Raw genomic sequence first — 19,617 nt, forward strand, 5'->3', positions numbered from 1 at the left:
ACTTCTTATACTGTATTCACCACTACTTTGACTTTTCCATTGGAAAGGAGACTTATGGTAAATTAAATCAAGCCAGAAACCACCGCATGAAAGTTTGAATTAATTTTTTTCTCTGCGTAATTGACCAAATTTTCATAGCAACAGGAATGGAAAAGTCTAACATAGGCAGCTAGTAATTTAAGCACTGTTATATATGCAAAAGTAACTAACTCATTTAAACTTACGGAATTAGCAACAGTTTTTGGCAGTCCACCTTGCTGGATCCATGGATGAACTTCAATAAGCTCTCTTTTTTGTTCTTCTGTAAATTTTGGCTGTAGTTTCTGCATTTGCTTTAATTTCTGCTTATCTTCTTTTAAAACTGTTTCCAAATCTCTAAAATAAAATGTATTTAGAAATTGAGCTTCAACAGTTTCTGGGCTTTATGCCTATATAAGGTTACACAGTCAAATACTACCATTTTTAAAGACTATTTTTGTTCTGGAATGTTAAGCTTACAAAGCTTATATTGGAAGAAAATTAACTGTGGTCATTTCAGCAGCTTGCTGCATTTGCAGACAACTTTAACGAATCTCTGCTGGCTCACTGTCTTTTCAAATCCTGCCAGTAAAAACAGTTCTCTTAGAGCTATTCAGGCAGCACCACCGGTGAAACCACCAAGAACTCCAGTTTCCCTCTGCTGCTGCTGCAGTAAGTTCCAATTTCCCCTTCACTGGTAGGACAACCCAAAACAGACACTAGATGCACATATGAGATACTAAAGCAGAAGAAAGATATGTTTAGGAAGGTCATCAAGAATGGATTAAACTTCAGGAAGAGATTTAGAAAACACTGCTCTATTTCAGCAACCAAAGTTCTCTCTCCTCCCAATGTCCCACCTTGATTCAGAAACTTAAAAAAAACGTGCACCACGCCAAACATTTACAAGCTGTATACCTCCGTAAAAGATGACAACAGAAAGCAAGTTCCAAGAAACCCAGTACTATTTCTGTTCCTCACAGAATACCTAAGAACAGGTTAGCTTTACACTTCTCTTCTTCAGCATCACGCTCTGACAGTGAGCTTAACTCTTCTTATCACAATATCCTGTTTTATACTATGTTCTCTTTGGCAGGCTTTGCTACTCTTACAGTCTACTGGAATTCCCATCCATAGTTGTCAACCCTTCAGGCTACAAAAACTGAGAAATGCCAAGGTATTTTTAAATCTAGAGAAAAATTCTAAACTTCTTACAATGTGTTCTCTATTTTTTCCCCCATCATCCCTGTGCTTCTGTATTTTGAAAACTTGTTTTCCTTCCTTTCAAAAGACTTGTCTTTACTGAAACTTCCTATTCCTTTAAAAATACCATTCACTGCTCCCAAGAAATATAAACAAGAAGATTTAAAAAAATCTGCAGACTTGTCACCCTCCCTCCCCTTATATCTGTTCTTTGCTATCGAAGCAGGGTATTTTATTTTATTTTTTAAATAAATTTTTTTCTATTAGAAACCTTATGATTTTACCTTCTACTTCCTTGCCCTATTTGAATGGGAATTTATGGAGAAGAACGTACATGTGTAAGTTAACCACCCAGGAAAAAACCACAAGGCAGAGAAAGCAGCATGCCACTGAATGTGGCATATCAAGGACAACAGCCAGGGAGTACAGATTTTCCATGCCACAGACCATCATTAGATCTAAGCATACTTACCAGGATCTACTAATCAGACTGCAAGGATTTCTAGGCAAGTACTTACAAATCACTAACTATAGAACAGCTTCAAAAAAATATACACAGTTAGTTTAAACTCAGGTAATTGATCTAAAAATACAGGTAAACTTTATCAAGTAATTTTTACCTTTTGAGAACTTCTTGTGTAGTATACAAAAGATATAAAGGAAGCAAGAATTCTTCTTGACACTGAGCTACACATTAAAACCAATTTACTTCTGTTGAGACAGAGATTCATATATATCTTTTCCTCTGTACGCCCTGCTCCTCCCAACATATATACAATTCATGAAGGACTATGACATTGGAATTACCGTGAAGGTATCTGGTAAGTCATCATAACAGTGTCATCTGTGTTTGCCATCAAAAGCCATATAGGATCCTGAAGGACATATTTAATGAAATGCTCACTTTCTTCCATTTCTGCCTTCATTTTGGTTTTATGATGGTTTTCTGAGGAATCAATACTCCCAAAGTATTTGCTGGTATGACTAGTTTCACTACTACCTTTAAAAAGAAATTTAAAGTTTCATTATAAATTGTCAAATATGTAGATTATCTGAATGCTTTTGAAAATAGAGAAGATTAAAAAGAACTGACAGTATAAATACAACCACTATTTTATTTCATTTTTTAAACAGAGGGAACTTCCACCCCGAAGTAACTGCATTAGTATTTTTAAAACTCAAGTTCTCAAGCTAAGTCTCCATTAAATTTCAACAGAATAATTAGCTTACTTTAATTAAAAACTCCAAAATGAAACAGGAAGGAGTATGGTATTTTCTCTTCATTATTCTGCCATAATACCTTATAGCATACCTTACCTTATACCATAATACATTATTCTGACATAATACCTTAATGGCTATTTTACACGCACTTAAAAAAGGTTCTATACTGTAAATAAAGCACAACAGAAAAACTGTCATGTTATGTAATAAAAAAAGAAATCAAGAATAAACTATGCAATGAGGATTAAAGACAATAAAGATTTTTTACATAAAGCACTTGATGTTCAAGTGGTGTTTGCAATACCTCATGCTCCAACTCTTCTAAAATGCTAAGAGAGTGCTCACTGCCATTGTTACCTGTTCTGCTCCCTGACATGCCACAGCCATTGGATCCAGACCCCAGAGACTCAGCAGCTGCAGATACACCACTCCCTGAAGAAGCTGAACCAGTGCCTGAACATGCATCTTCTTGAAGTAAAATGTCAAGCAGGACACTAGACATGGAGAGTGCATCGCTATTTTGAGCATCCATTGGAGATTCAGCCTAGTGATAAGAAGGGGAGGGGAAAAAAAATAAAATTAAAATAAAATCCAAAACCAAAAAACAAGGCTATTTCATTACTAATCATTTACATTTAGTATTAATCCATTTCACTTTATATTCTAATATGTTTACATGTTTATTCAAAGACAGACAACCACCAATAACATATGCCAAGACCAACTGAGGAATAATGAAGTGGACTGGTAGGCAGACAAGTGGTCCTTCAGTAAGACTGAGATTTCAATTTAATTTCTCTTTAAATATATATATATAATTTAGTGAGGAAGTAAGGCAGGCATTTGCTATTCAGTTTTGACAGCCTCTACTGTCCTGGACAAGTCAGAATTTACCCAAGCCACCTAAGACATACTAGCAGTTGCTCCTACTATAATCTACCTCAGAGAGATTTGCATCAACAGTCCATCACTGTTACTACTCTCAATGCATGATGAGAAGGAAGAGGGTGTTCCCGGATGCAAGCTTCCTAAGCAAGATAACTTATTGGTATGTTTAAGGGAAAGAGCATTAACTACACTGATTTCTAACATAAGCAAAACCTCACTGCAAGTCAGTTTGAAGATTAAATATTAGAAATTAAGGTTGACAGAACTTAGCAAAACACATAATGGAAAGAACGAACTTTATCCTTAACACATTCCTGAACAAATGCCCATATTGTCCTCATTTTCCAGTAAGTGATGAGGAAATTACAGAAATTTACATTTTGCAGGTTTCTAAAGAATAGGAACTAACAGTTTGAGGAAATTCTAAAGAATTTGCCAGTAAAATTGTTATTATTAATTTTTCTTATCGAGCTTCTTTTAATCCAGTAGAGGCATTTCAGAGCATGCTGTAAGTTACAGACTGTCACAAATGCACTGTTATACCACAGCATAAGTCAGAAGTCCTTATAGAGATAAGATTTCAGAGATGTTATGTAGTGCACAGAATACATTAGTCCAAATATGGCACTGAATGCATATATCCCTGAAAATTTCCCTGTAAGTGGCATTTGCATGACTAGTATGATAGAGAATTTTTTTAAATGAAAATCAAATTTATTTGTTCTCAAGATCATGAGATAACAAGCATGTAATAACAGAATGTGACAAGTTTTTGCACTGTATCAATGAAGTTTGGAAGTTTCTCTAGAAAAACATAGATATAGCAAAATCCATTTCTTTTCTCCCTCCATTCGTCCCCCTTAAGGATCAATATCAAGAATATTAGTTTCCAGATAATTTATTTCACCTAACGAGGGAGAAAAGTTTAACATAGATATCTAAATGTTCCCCACAGTGTGGGGAACAAGCATTTTCAGAAGTTTTTCCTTCCTCCTCCTTTATAAGTTCTAATGTAGATACATGCTTATGACTCACTGAAGAAAAAGTCATCTAATCAGCTGCTAGCAATCAGCAGTAACAATGCTTTTTACTGATTACTTACAGTAGTTTAGATCTCAGACATGCCTAAAAGTAAAAGCCACCTCTTCCAATGCCTGCTTTCCTTTTATTGGCAGTGAACCAGTGTCCTACTTTAACTGCACCATTAGATGCAGAGACCAGTTACAAACCACAGCACAAGAAAAGCAGGAGGGAAGAAGGAGCCAGTCTAAAAGGTTTAGGTTGCAACTCCATCCCATCAGTGGCTTAGCACTTACAAAGATACTCTATGGTGCCTTTATAAAACACTAATATTAGGCTACATATTTCTGTCATAGAAACCTTTACAGACATATTACTCCATCTGAAGTTTCTCTAAGGTTATTTGTTAAACTGATTTGTCAAATTTGAATGAGCCAGGAAATAAAACACACTGAAGTTACCAAATAGCTCAGCATAGTTTTAGTGCACCAAATAAAACAAAAATAAAGTTATGGTCTGCAAGTAATAATTCATTTTTCCTTTACTTTGGTTGCTTGTTTGTAAACAAAGATGTGAATTTATTTTAAATCAGCTTCTTTCAGACCACTTACAGGTTGTTTCCCCCCTCCATACAAATTCACTAGCCCAAAACTTTTTGCTAAAAATAAAGTGCTCATATTATTTTAAATCTATTCCAGTGCTTCTCAATTGGCTTATCTATATTCATATTTTAAAAAAACACAAACAAAAAAAATCTGCAACAAAGCTGTTTCAGGATGTATTTCCAAGCTTCCTACTGTAACTTTAGAAGAACAACAACAAGGTCGTTTTAATTTTTAAAGGTGAAAACTATTCTAATGATTGGATTTCATGTTTTATTCAGTCTGCTAAAGTTTGAATTTACTAACTACAATTGCAAGTCCATCTCCTGGCATTACATTGACCAATTACTGTCTATCATTAAAAAATAGATCCCACAAGTGAAAGGACTGAAAACGATGTAGCAGAGACAGGAAAACAGGGAGAGGGGAGAAAAAAAAAATCCATTTTAGGCATCTCTACATATTAACAACTTCAGATATGTTCAAGAATGAGAAGACTTTAAAAAAAAAAGAACCACCCATCAGCATACTTACTGGTAAGGATCCCTTTCTACTACAGTTATCAGTTGTCGTGATTTTGCCTATGGCTCCTTCCTCACTTAAAGCTCCATGTAAACCCGCAGGAGCTCCACTTTCAGCAGTTTTTGAGGTTTCTTCTAACTGTAGAAGATTCAGAGGAGAACTGCACCTTGACTGGAACAGAGGTGGTGAAGCCTGGTCTTGGGGACCCACTGACTGTGGAGTGCAGGAACGGGACAGCTCATTTCGTGGCTCTGTGACAGGAACCTTTTCACTCTCTGCTGGTGGATTATAATGGAACGGCTGTGTTGGAAAAAATGCCTGTTGTGGGAAAGGGCTGGGTGTAGCAAATGGTGGCTGTGTTGGAAATACTGTCTGTGAAGAGAAAGTGGAATGGCCAGGGAAGTTAGGTTGGCTGTGGTAAAGCGTTTGAGGTAAGTTATTGTTCATCTCTGGGTAAACATAGTTGGGGAGCACAAGAGCTACAACAGGTGTCATGAGGGGTGCAGAGAACTGGGATGGTTGCATAGGGCAAGTATTTCCAGAGTCTGGCAAGTGATTAAAACCAGAGAGTGAAGTCTCAGGAGCTGGTGGCACAGTCCCTGCTGCTGGAAAAACAGGAAGTGGATATGCAGGCATAACAGTGGGAAAAGACATCGCTGAATAGCTTGCTTGTGAAGTGTCTGATGGTGACCAAGCAGTAGTATTTAAACCTTGAAGAGGGAACCGATGGGGGAGTTTAGTTCCAGAAGTTGTACTGTCTGAAGACTCCTGTGGTTTAATGCGCTTTGATTTCCTGTTCTTTCCACTTTTCTTCCAAGGCTGATCCATTCCAGAACTGCTGTTTCTTTGTCCACGGCCACCTGCAAAAAAACAAAGAAACAACCAACCAACCATCAGGAAGGATCCTACTTGCAATCTGATGGATCCCTTTTCACCTTGTCATCCCTAGAAGTTGCTCAAAACTGCTGTTCTGGACTTAGCCTCCCCAAATAGAAGCATTTGGGAAGGGCTCAGGTTCACTTTTACCTCTAGCACAAGAGCTGAGCTAACTGGGCAATGAAAACCATGCTGACACACCATGGAAGAAAAGAGCAGCAGTAGATCAATTCAGGCTCAAACATGCATCACCCAAACAGCACAAAGCTGCAAAACAGTGGCTCCCAGAGGGACAAACTTCTAATTACTCCAACGATTACAATGAAAGCAGTATGGGACATGACAAAGCATTTCTAGAGAGTTAAGGTCATGCAGGTCTGTAGTTGAAAAGGTGAGGAAAAAAAGCAGAAGGTGAGAAAGTACATATAAATAAAAGAATTTCCTGAGGGGAAAAAAGGCTTGCTACCTTTACAACCTTACTTTAGGAGAAGTCTGTACCAAGTGACTCTTTCCTAGGTGAAGGCTGTCAGTTCATCTGATTACAGACATGAGGAAATCCATAAAATATCTTCTGGCAGTAAAAGCTGCTCAAACTTTTTAGTTTGTCTAAAGCTTATTTAGACAGGCTGAAAGTTTATCAAGTAGAAAGAACACAAGGAGACTAAAGGGTTCCAGAACAGGTTTTCTAAATCAAGGACCTGTATAAACTATTTAAATAAAAAATGAAAGATAAGAATCTGAAAAAAAATGCTTAGCAGTGTCTGACTTCTGTTCCAAATCAAGTCAGGACTGAAATGGGAACAAAGTCAGATCAGTATCAAGCACTTCTGAAAATGCCATCCCGAGTTCCTAGTCCTAATAAACAAAACAGTCTCACTATTATGCCTAGCCTGTGCCATTTCCATCCCACTGATCGCATTATTAACTTAAAGGCAACCAAACAATTCTGAGATTGTTTCATCGATTACACAATAGTGGAATGGGGGAAACTGGATGTAAAGCAAAGGAGCTGAAAACAAAACCACAACCTGAAAAAAAGACAGATGGAAAGACAGAAGGAAAAGCAAGGGGATACAAGCATAGATACAGTACAGCAAACATGCTAAAGCATGTTTTTTGTCCCTTGAAAGTAGATGCATGACAGTAATAGTATAGTGAACAGATAAAAATCAAAACATTAGTTACTAAAATATCAGTTATTACATTAAAAGCTATATTCCACTCACAATCTTCAAGTAAGATTTATCAGAAAGAATTTTTCTGACGCCTTTAAAAATAGCATGCAACTGTCACTATTCACAGCAGCCCCACAATACAGCAAAAAATGGAAATGCCCTCTCAACAGGATTTACTTCCTATATAAATACAAGTTTTATTGTGAAAACTATTGCCATACCACGTTCACCAGGCCGTCCTTTTGGTTTATCTTGTAAGTAGTGATTGCAGTGGGACTGAAAAATATTAAATCTCTTTATTTCTTTAAACTTATTCAAAAAGCTCTGCTCCTCTTTTTGTGTATGCACTGCAAGGACTTCCTTTGTAAGTCCCAGTTTTTTAAATGGCTCCTTTTCTTGATTTACATGCGCAGAGCTGGATGGAGGGGCAAGAAGTTGGCCATCTAAGAGTTCTGCTCCACTTGGACCATCTTCTATCATTTCTACAGAAATAGGAGGGGGGAAAAAAAAAAATCAAGATGAAGTAAGAAAAGCTCCGTATATGCATTTTTAAGCTGTTACAATTCTGTAACAATTTTGCTATAAGCTGAAGATACAAATTCTGTCCCTATTTATTCTACTTCCATAGGAACATTTTAGCTGTAAGAAAATGTAAGTCACAAGCAGATACTAGCTGTTCATGTCTGAAGTTTAAACTTGCTAGCAATTGTCATTTTGGAGAACATTTATTATCAAAAATCATACCTAATTCAGGTTGTGTTTTTTTGTCTCCAACATGAACAATGGTGCTACTGTAGCTGCACTGACTTGTGAGAGACACAACACTTTCAGGCTTGCCAGGTAAAGCCAAAGATGTTAAGTGAGCACCAACCACTGGGGGACCATTTGATTTACCAGATGCCTTCAACACAGCAGGATCTATTAAAAGAAATAAAGTTGTAGTTTACTGAACATAAACAAGAGCAAATGCAAGTTATATGCTGCTAGGGTTGTGAAACAGAGGAGGCTAAACTGTCCTTGACAACACAAAATGAACATTTTACTTTAGGCATTCCACCAAGAACATTTTAGGAATAGAATGGCTTCTGAGCAACCAAATCCAATCCTTCGCTTTCACATACAGCCAAACCAAATCTTTTAAATGAAGGAATGAAGGACTTTTTGCTCTTTCCTGGTCTTCACTCTTCTTTCATGGCACAATTTTGGAAGAAAGTTTCTAGCTTCTTCCAGCCTAAGATTAAGTCCCACCCAGCTCCCATAATATTGTACACTAATTCTGTCATTAGCTGGTTATCCTAACAGCTTTGGTCTGAGCATCCACCTATTTAAATTCTCACCCCTGAAAGCTATACACAGTAATCCAGCAGAGGTCATATGAGTGCCTCATAAAACAGCATTAAAACATTCCTTCCCTAGTAGGAATACTTGGCATAACACACATTTAAGGCCTAAAAGGTTGCCTTTGTCCTGACTGGAGTATGCTGGTGGCTTCGTCATTCTCAGTCATCAGTGCACCAAAAAGTTAGTGAGCCCACATCTTCTGTCAACTAGAACTGCATAGACTCCAAGTGACAGCAGAAATTGTGTTACTAATTGCATGATGCTAGTTCCACCATTTCTTCCTCTCTAGTTCTCAAGGCATTTCAATTCCTTCTACAGGACACTTTGTTCCTATGTATACCGATACCTTCTAATTTGATTCTAAAAGCTGCATTAGAACTTCTTTTTTAAGCTTTTCAAAAGGAAATATAGTCAAGATCATTCCCAAGACCAACTTCTGAGAAACTCCACTAGACGCTTCCCCTTCAGCCTCATATAATGACAAGGCTGAATCAGCAAGTATCTCATTTACATATAGTTCTTTACCAATCTCACAATTCTTGTACTAAGCAAACAGTTACATTCTTCACTTTAGCTCCCCATCCAGACAGGGACTATATCAAACACTATACCTAAGTCCTAACAAATTAAGTTAATGCTTTTGCCTACAGCAGACTTTTTAGATAGCTATCCTAAGTAATCCCCATCTTTTATTTTCATGGCTGGACATTCCTTTCAAATGAGTTCTTGTGCCTCACACAACACTGACAGCAGTGCAATGCTGCATTATACCCTCTTGGGTTTTGGTTGGGTTTTTTTTTGGTTGGTTGGTTGTTTTTTTGTTGGTTTTTTTTTGTTTGTTTTTTTTAATATCCACAAAGAAGAAACAGAAGTGTAATATGCATACTTTTGTTGCAATTAATTAGCTACCAGGTTCTTCAGCTGGTTGTTCTTACAAGTCCCAACTGTGAAACAAACTTCTTACATTTAATAATGATTCAAGTCCTAAAACTTGAAATCCTGCTGTATTTTGTACAGTATAAGCAAGCTTATTGCATCTACAATCCAGATATTCAGTCAGCTACTCAGTGTTTTGATTGTAGGGAAGATTTTTGTGATAAAAGTTAGATCACCAACATCTAATACTGCGAAAACGGCTATGAGGTCATGCCTAAGCTACACTTGTCATTATTCTGCAAAGAAGTAACATCCAACTGGCTGCTAGCAAAAATCAATCAAGAAAAAGCTGTGATGTAGAGATACCTCCTAAGGGCTGTATAGCATTATCAGATGGGGTTTGTTCGTGAACTCCAGAATTCAACGATGCAACATTTGATGAAGCTTCACATTTTCTTTTTGCTGTACCAGGCACGCTACAACTCTCCAAGTACCTAAAATACAATGGTTTAGCAATATTAGATATGCAAGTCTTAAGTCTAGAGGTCAAGACTAATTTACCCACTGGTTGCTTACCTGATGACACTGTCCAAACAGCTAATCTGTTGATAAGAATATACGGGTTGTTCTTTCCAAGCCAACTCTTCAGTAGTCACATTTTTAGGAGCAGCTGTTACTGCAGTATCCTTTCCCACTACATCTTTCACCTGACCACCAGGACCATTTTGTTTTTCTGTGAAAACAGATATTGCTATTATGCAATTATGGCATTAAATCCTTGCAAATTCCCCTAAGAACAACAGTAAAAGTTCTCATTTATATATATTTCTTAACAGGTCACAAGTTAACCACTGTAAAGCAAGTAAGAGGTTTGCACACTAATAGATAAACACTGTGTAAGTATTTTCCTGTCCTTATGGATTCTTGGAGGTGTGAAGTTTAGTTAGGAATAGATATTATGGCTCTAAGAGAATCCATATCATTAAAGTTGGAACACACTCAGTATGAGGACAACTCTAGTGCCCGTAAGTTATAACAAATTATTAGAAGAATAACCTATTAATGTATCCAGAATTTAAATCTCATTAGTAAGATTTTCATTTATCATCTTAAAAATTCCCGAGGTTACAATGCAAACAGGAAAGATGACATCCGTAACATTTTCTTCCACCTAGCAGAAACGATGATGTTTGACTTGTATGAAAACATGAACTACAATTAAGGTACTTCAGAACAACAGCTTTAGGACATGCCTTAACTGTGTGTTATACCATTATCAATTCAGACATAGTTGAACACTACTTTCCTGAACACAGTGGAGACACACAGGACAATATAATTTTAATTGATAAAAATGCTGTCTTTATGCATTGATTAGAACTAAACTAGAAACAAATCCTACTGTTGTATTGTATGAGGCACCAGCACAATAGACTAATACATAATTAACTTGCTAGTGTCTTACCTGCAAAAGGCTCTCTCTTATATTCCAGTTTTGCTTTATTGTCAGTGAAAATACGCTGTCCTTTATTTTTAACCTTACGGGCATCTTGACAAACCTCCTGAAAGCAGGTAATTTAAAAAGAGTTATTACAAAATTCTGACAAAACATCATGCATAGTGATTCCTCAGTAGACTAAATCTAAGCTTAGTTAATCTTGTCTGATCACAGGAGAAATCCTGATGTATAGAATTTTATTGTGCAGCAGCAGAGTTTTGGGAATTGGAAAGAGGAGAAATTTAAAGTATGGTTTTTTGTACACAATTACTCTGTATTTTGTTTAATACGGCTGAATGACTTGGATAGGAAAATATAGAGATACATTACAAAGAAGACTTTGGGGGGGGGGGGAGGGGGAGAGTATCACTTGATAAACAAAATATTGCTGCTAAGACTGAGAACTTTTTGTGCTAGAAGTTTAACCAAGCACTGACAGGATGTTATAGAACTATACTATAAGAGTCTTCACTATCTGTGGAAATAGTGAAGAAAAGATAGGTATCTATTTCCCTCAAAACCAAGATGTCCTTAAACGTTACTTTTCTGCATAGCTCTGAAATGTACTAAGTTATCTGTTAAACAAAAAAATCCAGAGACTTCATCTACTTAAGCCACTAGTGTTTAAGGACTGAAAGCCAGGAAAGTGACCACCCTGGCAACAGCAGCAGTCTGCCATGTCTGATCACAGAAGCAGAAATCAGATTTGGGAGAATTAGCCTATAAGCAATACAACTTAGTAAAGGAAAATTTTGGCTTTCAGAATGAAACAACTCAGTGAGCTACAACAAATTTGGAAAGAACAACAGGAAAGCCAAAACGACTAGAGATGTTAAAAGGTGCAGTTCCTTTGACTGCATCCACATTCAGTACATTACTGTCCATCTGGTTTACTTTGCCTATGGAATAGTTCTGTTAAGCATAGACACAAATTTAATGCCGCTGTTTTGTTCAGACTAATGGAATTTAAGAAGTTACATCTCGCTATCAACTACATGTAGCAGTGACCCAATCTATGGTAAAGTTAAGTTTTAAGTTCAAAAAAATGTTTATTTTATTCCATTCCATTTATTTCATTCCATATTATATAGCGTATTTTTGCAACATAAAAAGTGATCAAGGTCAAGCTATCACTTGGTTATACAGGTATTGCTGCATTTTAGCATCGTAGTTTCGTTTGGGAAAACAGTAATTACATACTTCCCCCTCCCAAAAGAAACTGCTTTCAAATATCCAGCTGGTTTTCCCAGAAACACAGCATATAATATGTAACAGACATTAAAGTTAACACACGGTACAGGCTTAAATTCTTTATACACACCGAATTTCACGCCTATAACTGTGCTTCAGTACCCTGAGACTTCACCTACACCAGAAATGTTTATTCCCCTAGACAGAAAGGGTTTTTTCCATGATAAACAAAAAAAGAAAGATTACTTTTTCCTTATACTTTCTTCCATGCCTAATTTGAAAGAGTTATTCTAAAAGTAAAAAACTCCACTTTTACTAGTTTGTTTTGTGCCACATACTTGAATAAGAAAAACCAAACCTACTGGTTTATCCTTATGAGAGTCTTCGTTATTATTTCCTGTGCTGTCACTGGAGGATGCCACACTCATTAAGTGCTCATGTGAACCATTGCTACCTAGACTTCCATAGCCACTGGATCCACTGTTGTGTACAGGCTGTTAACAACAACAAAGTATATATATATATATACATATACACACACACACATATCTCAGCACACCAGCTTTAAATAAAACTGAAATTGTTAGCAGTAATTCCATGTGAGGAAAAAAGGATTTATTTTAGGTTAGCGGGGTGTTTTTTTGGTTGTTTTTGTGAGGACTCCATAGCTGCATGAAATCCTTAAAATACCAACTGGAGCTTTAACATACTTCAGTAAGTCTTGTCTGGTAATCATGAGTGTAAGTAATTTCTAGGATTGTAGCCAGAAATTCCAGTACAGTAGGACAGCTAAACAAAATGTCACACAAAGATAAATGCCCTTTCTTCAGTGGGAAATGAAAAGGGTAACATAAAAGCTCATGCTGTACCTGCAATAATAGCCGATATATTTGCTCAGTGATTTCCTGAACACTGGGATGAAGGATTCTATCCTCTGTATAGTTGGGAGCAGCAAAGACATCTTCATTTAAGGGACCCCTGCATAAACCAAAACATATCCCAGCTCATTACAAATGCAAGTTCTTCAGTCACAGAGAGATCACAACTTCAATTTACCATCTATACGTAGTAAACAGAATCTGATGCTTATTCTATTGAATCTACAACCTTTGAATCAGATAAAATACACACCCTTACTCACTTTGAGCATGACTTCCTTCTTCTGAAGCAACTCTTGACAGTATTGGCAGAATTTGAAGGTTTTCAAAGTTTTTTTTAAAAGCGTTACGACATCACAAACCCCAAATTTAAAAAGGAAGCAATTTGTATGTGTGATGCCCCCCCCCATCCCTTATGTCTGTCTTAAGAATCACTATGCAAGCCTGAGGGGAGGGAAAATAAATAAAATGTTAAAAGTCCCAACAGTTTATTGACTTACGTCCTAACTTTGTGTCTTCCAATAATAAATGAAACTTTTCGACTCCAAGGGTTGATGAAACTGGACCAGCTAGTGTCCATGGTTATATAATCTCCATTTCTAGTGCAAAACCTGATTGGTGAATAGTCAAAAGGCTGTCCTCCATACTGAAGTACTGTAATGAACGATTCAAAAAGAAGTTTCAGATTAATAATTGCACAATTCTACTTAATGATTCAGGATTTTACAATGAATTGCAAAGGAGAAAGATGATATTTGAAGGAACGAACACCATATACCTTTATACATTTAGAAATGCTGGGCTACCAAAATAAGCAAACCTTATAATTTACTAGACTATGTCAAGAAAATCACCTTCAGAATACAACAAGCTAAAGACGACTGAAGAAACAGCTTTACATTTTCAAAGTTTAACAAATTAACATTGCCAGAATGGCTCTTAGTTTCTTCTGTGAAATAAGAAAGACTATCATTTAAAGTATGACAACTTCTACCGTTGCATTCTCAAGAAAATTTTCTTTATGTATGAACTATTCATTTACAGTCAATTGTTTACAGCAGACACATATGCTTGATATCAAACACAAAGCTGAGTGATTACTCATTTTCATCTATTTGTATTAAGAATCAAATTGCAGAGTAAAGGATTCAGTATTTACTTGCAGAAAAATTCATAGTCACAATTAATTTTCACCTCCTACTTGCTGAGGTCTTTGTAGTCATTATTATTAACTTTTAGAAAAAAAAAATTACGTTTCTGCCACAGTAAGAGATTACATACTTTTTTTGTGAATTGCTAGCATTAAGGGTCTGTCATTTGGGTGAAGATGCACCAAGACTGGTGTTCCTATTAAGTCCTGAGGTAGGTAACCCAACAGAGGTACTGCTCTGGGGAAAGAAAAACAAAGAAAAATAAAAATCAAGTGGAATAAATGTACATTTAATGTTTAAAATGTTTCCATTTTAAGTTTTCTTTGCTCTTTTTCTTATAAAGAGAATGAATAAGTTTAAATTTGGGGAAATAGCAGTGCCAACTTAATAGCAGTAGTACTCTTTGAACAAGGGCATTTTTGTTTGTTTGTGGGGTGGTTGGGTTTTTTTGGTAACTTTACACAACAACATAATCAGACCAAATCAAGGAGTCTGCTACAGCAGTTCTGTCTTTTCTAGGCTGCCTAGCTCTAGAGGATAAATACTTACCCTAATTTTAAAAGAGCATTAATTTAATCTTGTAAAACTCTCATGAAGGTAAATAGTACCCCAATCTATGCACTGCAAGCCAAGGCTAAGGATCACAGGATTACTATAGCTGAACTAGCAACGCAGTAGTTGACTAGGACTCCTTAAAGCTTTCTCACAGGTAGGCTAAGAGTTCAACTCATAAAGGAGCTGCAAGGAAGCAAGCTTATTAACTAAAATAGAGAATTAAAAGTAATGTTACCAAATTCCTGCACATTATCAATGACCACTTCTAATGATGTGAATGATTAATTTATGTGATGAAATAATTTTCTGTGATCACAAAGTATTCATATCAAGGAGAAAGAGTGAAAGTTCACAAATGTCAGTTTGCACCTTAACCCGAAAGCTAACCACCAAAAATATGTTTTGGAAAAAAAAAAAAATGCATTAAGTCAATACCACTCAGTAACGTTTAAGAAGTCGCCAGATGCCAACAAGTCATCTTGTGAACTCAGAGTGCTGTATACCTTCCCCCAGGCCCATTCACTGACAAAGGCCCAGAAGCAGAAAGACACTCAAGTATCTGAATAGCTTTAATGAAGAGCTTAGCCACAGTGTGCCACAGACACAGGATCTGTGTTGTGTTAGAACTCATAAGCATTATGGGATAAATGCCTTCAACATTGTACTTCCAATAACCCACTGGAATTAGATCAGTCCCCCAAAACAAACATACCCTTCTGGCAAAGAGGCTGAGATATTCAGGGGAAAACGAGGATAGCAACTAATGCCTTATTATTGAAGCAATTAGTTAAATAATGAGTCTTAAAAGCTTGTGGATGATCCAAAGCAACAACTTTACAAAGCTGAAACTGGCATGAAACTCATACCAAATCATATCGTTTTGACATACTGACATTTAAAAATGCTGCCAAGTTCAAAGCACATAAGAAAAGTTATGCCACTAGAGGAGTTTAAAATACCAATCAACTCTGAATTACTTCAGTTAGGACGTCAACAAATAATGTTGTAAGAAGTAGAAGAAAACACAAGTTTTTGTTTGCACTGTTCCTATTCTTTGCCACCTGCTTTATGAAAGCCTGGCAAACTTTACATTTGTTTGTGCTGCAACAGAAGACCTACCCTAAAAAGGATCAAATTTTAAACTATTATTTATTAACTAGTTATAAAGAAACATGCAAATTCAGTCACTTCTATGCAAAAAAAAAAATCCCCTACTCATTTTTATACTGATATGAAGATCACTGGAAGAGTCAGGGATCTAGAACATAAGACTGATAAGTAGAGACTGAGCTGGGCTTGCCTGTTCTGATGGAGAGGAGACTAAGGGATGATCCAGGAACTTCCCACAACTACTGGAAAGAGGAGTTACAAAGATGGAGTTAAATTTTCTTGGTGGTGCCAGACAATAAAACTATGGGCAATGGCCCTGGACTGCAGTCTGGAAAGCTTATGCTGGATGTTAGGAGAAGTTTTTTAACAAAGCGAGTAGTACAAACACAGGAACAGTTTCCCATACAGATTGTGTAATCTCTGTCCTTGGATGTTGTCAGACATTATTGAGACAAGGTCACAGCTGACATAACCTAGAACTACACAATGGTTTAATTTCAAGCAAGAGGATGGAACAGAGACCTTCAGCAGTCCCTTCCAACCAGCATTTCTGTGATCATATAATGCTGTATTTGAGAATACTTAATTTACTATGTACTAGAGGCAGTACCTCAGCATCATTATGCTTCCTCATAATGCATAACTTAAAATAATTCAGTGGAGGTTAATAAACTCATTTTATGCATGCAAATGCACACATGGCATAAGAATGGCTGATGAGGAGAGGCATCAAGTTTAGTTTGTGTTTTACAGAATGACATTTAAAGTGTCAAACAACATGAATATGAAGTCTCTCTATATTCTTATTGCAGATTAAATAGGAAACTGCTTTAAATTCATTTACTAAGATCTCTCCACTGTGAACCACATAGAACTCCTTACACCCATCATACACATCAACTATCAAATACATTTCAAAGACAAATATATACAAAAATGATCCATTTAATTTCAGGAAAATATTTATTTTTACTTAACATATTCTGTGCAGAGATTCACTTGCAGAGTTAGGACAAATAAGTTTTTCCAACCCATGAACACATACTGATGACAGAATTAACTTTATTTTATGCAAGTCAGGCAACAGTTTCAGCATTATATTATGAATAATTCTCACTCGACAGCAAGTATTCAGTTGTGTATTTTTAAATATTAGACTCCGCTTTCTCTAAGAATCTATTGTTTTGTGTATTCCACCTAACCCTGGAGAGCTTAAGAGTAATAAACTGCACATGCATATTATCTGCACAAACATTTATTTGGCTGCCAATGCTCTCAGGAGTTAAATAATTAAAAGCAAAATCAACCACACAGATCACAAAAACAGAAATAAATGAAGCAAAGTCCTAATATCAGACCAAGATGTAATCAACCCTCACTGCAAGCGTTCAAAAATAGTATTTGAGAATAAGTGGTAACACCAGACTAACGGGAAAGAAGCTTCCATAGTAGCCATAGAGAAGGGATTTACTGTACTCACTCCACCCAAGCCCAAGAATAAGGGCAAAGCTCTCCATTCAGTAATCTTGCCATTTCTGCTCAGTGACTACTGAAAATAAATGAGCTGGGGGTGCATGGAGGAAAGGAAGCTTTACAGTATGCCATTAGCCTATTTGAAAAGATAAACCCACCCTGCAAAGTTGCAGTTGGCTTGGAGCATGTGTGGGAATGAGGGAGAGAGAAAAATAAAATCCATGAAGAGAACAGAACTGTACTGGACTAAGTAGTTCTTTTGTCAATTTAAGCTGTTTAGAGAGACTGTATAAATCATACCATGGAAAAACAGTTTGTCAGCATTACATTGTCTTCTATCCTGCAGAAAGTCTTCACACTAAGCCACAATGTCTGCACAAGTTAGCCAAAAATAGCTGTACCTTAAAATCCAAACTTATCCTCACTGATTAGCCATTGTTGTCTTCTATAGTAATCTTCAATAGCTACCTTCTGCAAGTCTCGTTTAATAAAAACATGTGCACTGCAGTAATACTGATGTGCCTGACCTCTCTGCAGATAAATTGTCTCAAAAGTCAAACAGTAATTTTTTTACCTTATTGACTCCAGCTTAGCAAACTTCCCAATAACCTCCTTTTCCCCAATCCCCCTCTCTTCTGCTGCAGTTAAGATTTTGCCAAGAACAGCGTATTCCTTCAGAAACAAGACGACTCCCGCCCAAAAGATACCACAGAAATCCAAAATTGTCCATTATACTGCTACTCTGCAGACATCCTCCCCATCTAGACGTACAAAGAAAATTTTAGCATTCTTAGAATGCTTAAAAACAAGAGGAGGGGAGAATCTCAGAATGCTACTATTGCAGCCAATTTAGTTTTCACTAAGGAGAAAAAAAATTAAAATAAAATCCGACATATAGCATATCAGAAACCATCATGAAGAAAACAAAGTAAAACAAGGGAAGAGGAAGAGAAAGAAAGGGAAAAGGTAGCCTGTGTTTTCAACTCAGGAACAAGTGAATTCTCTTGTCAAGTCTTCAAAACACTACGATAGCCCAAAGTGCATCCCTGTCCTTAAAAGCTTCTTGAGATTATCGTCTCCTCCTCAGCCAAGTACGCTCCTAACTCTGAAGGAGCATCTTCCGTTCTTTTCATAGACCTCACGTTTCCATCACCTAAACATCCTTTGAAAGGCTCCAGGCAAAAGCAATCCAGAAGACTAAAGGAAAGCTTGGTTCACACCTTAGTTCCTGAGCCTCTGTGTATGCCTTAAGACCACAGGTAGCATATTTGGTTCTACTCTGAAATGTGAATACTTACTTTAATCAGCTTCCATGATTGTCAAAGCAATGTGAAGTCTTCAGCCAGTAGAATTTGAGCAGTTTTTGTATATAGACAACAACAGCAAGAACTATGAAGACTGTAGTTTGAACTGAGAACACAGAATATTTTTTTTTTTTTTTTTAAGATCTAAAGTTGCATTTAAGAGACACACCTCTAGTTGTATCTGAGCCAGCAGAAAGTGACAGCAGCATGTTGTTTGTTATTAACTGGATCAAACTTAAAAAACAAATAAAACCTAAAAATCTCATACAGGTACCGATGATTGTTAGCACAGGAATTTTCCTGACCGTAAGTTTCATTCATTGAATTTATGTCCAGTTTTGCCCCAGATGGAAGGAAAATGGAAGAACAAGTTGTTAGCAGGCAAATAGTTTTCCACTTAAATGCCACACTGTAATGTGTTTTCATGCTTAATGAAAAAATTGGGGGGATGTACTTTTCTTGGGTTAAACACTCTTCAGTAGTCACATAATTTTTTAACCCCATACAGATATCTTAATTAAATCCTAAAAATACCGGTAAAGATAGTGGTTAGCTTGCTTATTAGAAAATTGAAAAAGAATACTTTAAGTTACCTTTCATCTACATCCTGGAACAAACAGGTCGGTGTGTGCGTAGTTGTAAAAATTCGTTTGTCAGGAGGAATTCTGGGTGCTGAGAGAAAAATAAAAGCAGATTAACAAGTGGGTTTTTT

General features: G+C 36.5%; 1 protein-coding gene across 18 annotated transcripts in view; it reads right to left on the reverse strand.

The window, feature by feature from the left end:
• Positions 1 to 19,617, reverse strand: part of PER2 (period circadian regulator 2) — a 52,444-nt gene that overhangs the window by 3,354 nt on the left and 29,473 nt on the right. For all 18 annotated transcript variants that reach the window (XM_072866684.1, XM_072866675.1, XM_072866679.1 and 15 more), the window contains 14 exons: positions 19,499 to 19,577; positions 14,594 to 14,700; positions 13,813 to 13,966; positions 13,304 to 13,412; positions 12,797 to 12,928; positions 11,211 to 11,307; positions 10,322 to 10,478; positions 10,112 to 10,239; positions 8,273 to 8,446; positions 7,750 to 8,010; positions 5,490 to 6,337; positions 2,803 to 2,989; positions 2,029 to 2,221; positions 225 to 375 (listed from right to left, as the gene is read on the reverse strand). In XM_072866684.1, coding sequence (XP_072722785.1) covers positions 225 to 375; positions 2,029 to 2,221; positions 2,803 to 2,989; positions 5,490 to 6,337; positions 7,750 to 8,010; positions 8,273 to 8,446; positions 10,112 to 10,239; positions 10,322 to 10,478; positions 11,211 to 11,307; positions 12,797 to 12,928; positions 13,304 to 13,412; positions 13,813 to 13,966; positions 14,594 to 14,700; positions 19,499 to 19,577 — 2,777 coding nt within the window. The remainder of the gene's footprint in view (positions 1 to 224; positions 376 to 2,028; positions 2,222 to 2,802; positions 2,990 to 5,489; positions 6,338 to 7,749; positions 8,011 to 8,272; positions 8,447 to 10,111; positions 10,240 to 10,321; positions 10,479 to 11,210; positions 11,308 to 12,796; positions 12,929 to 13,303; positions 13,413 to 13,812; positions 13,967 to 14,593; positions 14,701 to 19,498; positions 19,578 to 19,617) is intronic.

This window comes from Ciconia boyciana, chromosome 7 (genome assembly GCF_034638445.1).
Source record: "Ciconia boyciana chromosome 7, ASM3463844v1, whole genome shotgun sequence".
NCBI lineage: Eukaryota > Metazoa > Chordata > Aves > Ciconiiformes > Ciconiidae > Ciconia > Ciconia boyciana.